The 4650-nt window shown below is 32.9% G+C and overlaps 1 protein-coding gene across 1 annotated transcript in view; it reads right to left on the reverse strand.

Moving 5' to 3' along the window:
- Positions 1-4650, reverse strand: part of PREX2 (phosphatidylinositol-3,4,5-trisphosphate-dependent Rac exchange factor 2) — a 156467-nt gene that overhangs the window by 109721 nt on the left and 42096 nt on the right. Inside the window, 3 exon segments of the mRNA XM_006756922.1 lie at positions 923-986; positions 2558-2611; positions 3554-3657. Coding sequence (XP_006756985.1) covers positions 923-986; positions 2558-2611; positions 3554-3657 — 222 coding nt within the window.

The raw sequence follows: 4650 nt of genomic DNA on the forward strand, positions 1-4650 counted from the left end.
CCCACAATGCTACCAAAACAGGACATTTCTTCTTTCATATTTTCTCATATCCAAATAGATTACTGCTGCTATATTACCTGGTAATAACTTAGCTAGACATAAATTACCTCATTAATAAGAGAATAATAAAATGGACTTTTTCCCCTTTAAATCAAGATAGATTATACAAAACATCTCAAAAAGTAGAGAAGAAAGCAAATATTGAATTCCCACTCAGACTTCCCTGGAAGGTTGGACTTGCTCTAAAGGAGTGTTCATTTGGCTCAGCTGAGCTGGAAGACTGTAGGCCTATCCAAGGTAAATGCACTGAGAACCATGTCATGCATTTTGTCACAGTGACACCACATCCCCAGAGAACCATGGTAGTCAACTGTCCCCATATCAGACTTCTTTCAGTAGACTTCCCAGGTCTGAGCAACCATTCATACTTTAGTTAGATACCACCAAGTGCTCGTGATCAGAACAAGGCCCCAAAGGCAAAAATCTATAATGTATTGAGTTTGCAGGTCTGGATCAAAAGGGAATGAGAGCCCTGGCTGGCCAGGTATCTTGGTTCGAGCTACGTGTACCAAGGTTGTGGGTTTGATCCCCAAGTTGGGGCACAGGCAAAAGTGAACCAATGAATGCATAAATAAGTGGAACAACAGGTTGATATTTCTCTCTCTCTCTCTCTCTCTCTCTCTCTCTCTCTCATCAATAAATGAAATTTTAAGAAGAAAGAGAAAGTGACAGACTTTTCAAAACGTCAAAAAATCCAAATTGTAAATGACTCGAAGTGATGAACAATTATTAACTATATTCAGAGTTCTCTAGCCTCTGACATGGATTTACAATGAACATTTATATCATCTTATCCACTTTCATAAAGAGATCCCTGAAGTATGGTGGAAGTTTCTGAGATTTCAATAATAAATGTATTAGATTAGCAAGTAATCAACAATCTTTTAAAACATAACTCCTTGTTGATACCTCACCACCCATTTCATCTTGGTGCCCATAAGCATTATTAAGAAAGGAAAAGGTGTATCTGTTATAGACCACATGTGGGTCTGTGGGTTCTTCACCCAAATGATAGTTCTTTTCATAAGCTGAGTTCACACATATTAAAAGAATGACTATCACACATCCCATCTGTTTTATGGGGGTTTTTCCCCCATAAATTTTCCCTTGACAGCTCATGAAAAATTGTCATTTCTAGCCAAAGAACAATTCCTTCTTAGCAGCTCCTACTAAGTGTAACTTTCTCAAAAAGAAATTCCATATGCCTAAAATATATTTTCCGAACCTATTTTCTCACATACAAACTCTACATCTACATAGGTGAGAAGAAAAAATTTGACCATTATTTTCTATTAATTTAGCAGAAAAATAAATATAAATATGCACTTGCTACAGAGTTAAGCAAAAATCTTTTAGTATTAACTTATCCAAAACATTTACAGGGTGTCTGTGCCACAGAATCAACAAATATTGGTTCTTTTTCCTCTTTTCACTGCGTGAGCCTGCCTGGGCAAGGGGACAGGGCACTTTCAGAAATAATGGGAGAGATCCTTCTTTCTCGCCAGACTATGCAACGCGTTCTCTATGGAACATCAGGGGGCATTCCAATTCACTCAAACAGCCACTCCTGAAAGGCTTTTATTTTTAACTAAGCTCTGCCTTTCCTTGGAATGGGAAATCAGAATGAAGACTAGAAACAATGTCTATCAAACATTTGGATTCTATAACCACAACTGAAAAGCCTCTTTATTCATTTTGGAAATAGTACATCTGTATTTTGTGTGTGAATAATACGTTTAAATCAACAAACTGAGAATGATATCTGGCCATTTGAAATCCGATTACCATCGTGTCACGTTCTATTGGTTAGTGTATATTACATAGACAGTGTATATTACAAATCACCATGATACTCCTGGATGGTCTCCTCCAATTTTAATCATACCACAAAACTCAAAGTTTTCTGCTGTCTTTCTAAAGAGATAAACTGAAAATTAATCCTAATTTCTCTTAAAAGTAAAAAGCACATCTCTTTATAAGGAAAAGGACAGTGGAGAACAAAATTATTAAATTATACTTATTAACTCCCAAATGATTCTTAATTTTCAAGTATAAAATATTTTCTTTGCATAAAAGACCATTAGAAGAAAATATTCTGAAATAAAATATACATCCAACATTGGATTACACAATTTAATTAAAAAATTAATATACAAGCAATCATAATGGTAAATGTTTATAATAAACAATATTTCCAAAGCCTCTAGTCAACTATTGTTTATTAAATATTAACTGAATATGGATTGTTTCATTATAAAGTCTATAATTTACTATAACTTAATGGCAAATAATTATAGAAGTCAGAATAAAAAGAGTGGAAGAAACTATATATTTAGAGCCTCAGAAAATTTAGGAATATTTTAAGATAAATTATTACTTAATAGTAAAATTTTCACTTTTGGAAAAAAATAAACCAATAAGTTGCAGGTGGATAATATTTAACTAATATGCAATGTAAATGTTCCCATATAAGTTGCCCAGAACTTAGAAACCAGACTCACCTTATCACTGGAGTAAATAAGCTATGAAGACGGCAATATAATCTTACACCCTATTGTAAAATAAAGACATGTCAAAAGCAAGTAAGAGCACTAAAAGGACAAACCAATGACATTCTGAAATAAATGTATTTATTCACTGTATTATTCTAGAATCGATACATCTCAACCAATATAACAGTTATTCAAATGTGACATTACAACATAACATATATGCTGTTAGTCATAAAAATAATGACTTAAATCATTAAAAATAGAACTAACTGTGCTACGAATTTGTCATACGCATGTGACATTTACATATATAAAGGGGTTTTTAAATTATTTTTCTTAAAATACAAAATAACAAAATATAATGTGCCCTGGCCGGTGTGGCTCAGTTGATTGAGTGTCATCCCATGAGCCAAAAGGTTGCCAGTTCAATTCCTGGTCAGGGCACATGCCCAGGTTGCGGGTTTGATCCCCGATCCTGAGTACAAGAGGCAACTGCTCAATGTTTTTCCCTCACATTGATGTTTCTCTTTTTCTCCCTATTTCTCCTCTTTCTCAAAAGAAATAAAAACATATTTTTTAAAAAAGATATAATGTAAACAGAAAATAAATCTATCGTTAGCAACATCATTCTACTGGTTCATTGTATATCAATATAAATTTTGTCAAGTATACAAAGAAAAATGACATAACATTAATTTTAAATATTTGTATTGTTTTAATTTATTCATGTACCATGACCACTTATTGCTACTTGTTAAATAGCTTTCAATGGTTATAACCTTCTAAATGATGCAATTGCATTACTTCCATTTAGAACTAGATAAGAGAATGAAAAAAAATAATTTTACATTAGAATTCTTGAAATAACAAAAAAAATTTGAGATCTGCTATGTATGTCATTTTAAAAATTTCAATACTAGAAGAGTATTTTAAGTCTCTCAACAGCATTTAAAAGTATGACATGAATTCTGCTATCGATAGAAGAGTGTAGAAGCTGTTACCTTTGAAATCACATCCTGCATCTCATTTCTTGGATAAAATGTTCCATCATCATAGCGAAATCTGTATAACATCTGTTCTGGTTTGAATTGATGTTTATCAGTAACTAAGAACATAAAAACAAAATATGAAAATACTAGAAATCTAAAAGAGTGTCAGCTAAAAACAAGTACATTTATGAAATACATATTTCCCAAATACTGAAACGTTAGTTTTATCAAAAGCTTTTGTTTTCCTAACACAGTATTACAATTCTAGTATTTAGATAGTAAGATTCATAAGATTTTGTTATATAATACATTTACCATTTCCATATAATGACTTAAGAACTAAATCGAGGTTAGCAACATTTAGCTAGCATATAATATGTAATTGAATGTATTTATATTTACATAAATATACTAGTTTGTGTTTTCTATTTCTTTATAGTGCCACAAAGTCAAGCAAAATGTGCCCTTCAAAGAGAAAATATTCCAATTAGTGAGTTATGGTTTGAGTCTCAGCCCTAGAAGTGAATTTTAACATTTATCTGTTTTATCCCACAGTGATCAAGCCAAGACCACACATAGACCAGTCTTGACCATTTACCCTGTGTTTAGGTCTTGAGAGCAGATTACATAATTTCAATATACAACTGATTCCAAGAGTGTAATAGTTTTCTTACACTGAAAAATGCTTTTCTCTTCATGTCACTTAGTTTCTTTTTCTCAGTGGAAAATGAGAGTTGTCATCCTTCACTTGCAGACTTAGGATAATTTCATATTTAAAAAGACTCCTACTAAACTTCCTCTCAAATTCTCTTTTTTCCTGAAGTTATTTTACAGACACATTTTTTAAATGACTGTTCTAGGAAAGAAAAACTTCAAATTGAAGCTCAGAGTTTTCATGTAAAATAATTGTGGGTTTTTTTTAAACATATTTTTATTGATTTTAGAGAGGAAGGGAGAGGGAAGGAGAGAGAGATCGAAACATCAATTATGAGATAGAATCATTGATTGGCTGCCTTCTTCACACCCCCTACTGGGGATCAAGCCCGCACCCCAGGCATGTGCCCTTGATCAGAATCAAACCCGGGGACCCTTCAGTCCGCAGGCTGAGG

The sequence above is a fragment of the Myotis davidii genome, unplaced genomic scaffold (assembly GCF_000327345.1).
Source record: "Myotis davidii unplaced genomic scaffold, ASM32734v1 scaffold393, whole genome shotgun sequence".
Lineage (NCBI taxonomy): Eukaryota > Metazoa > Chordata > Mammalia > Chiroptera > Vespertilionidae > Myotis > Myotis davidii.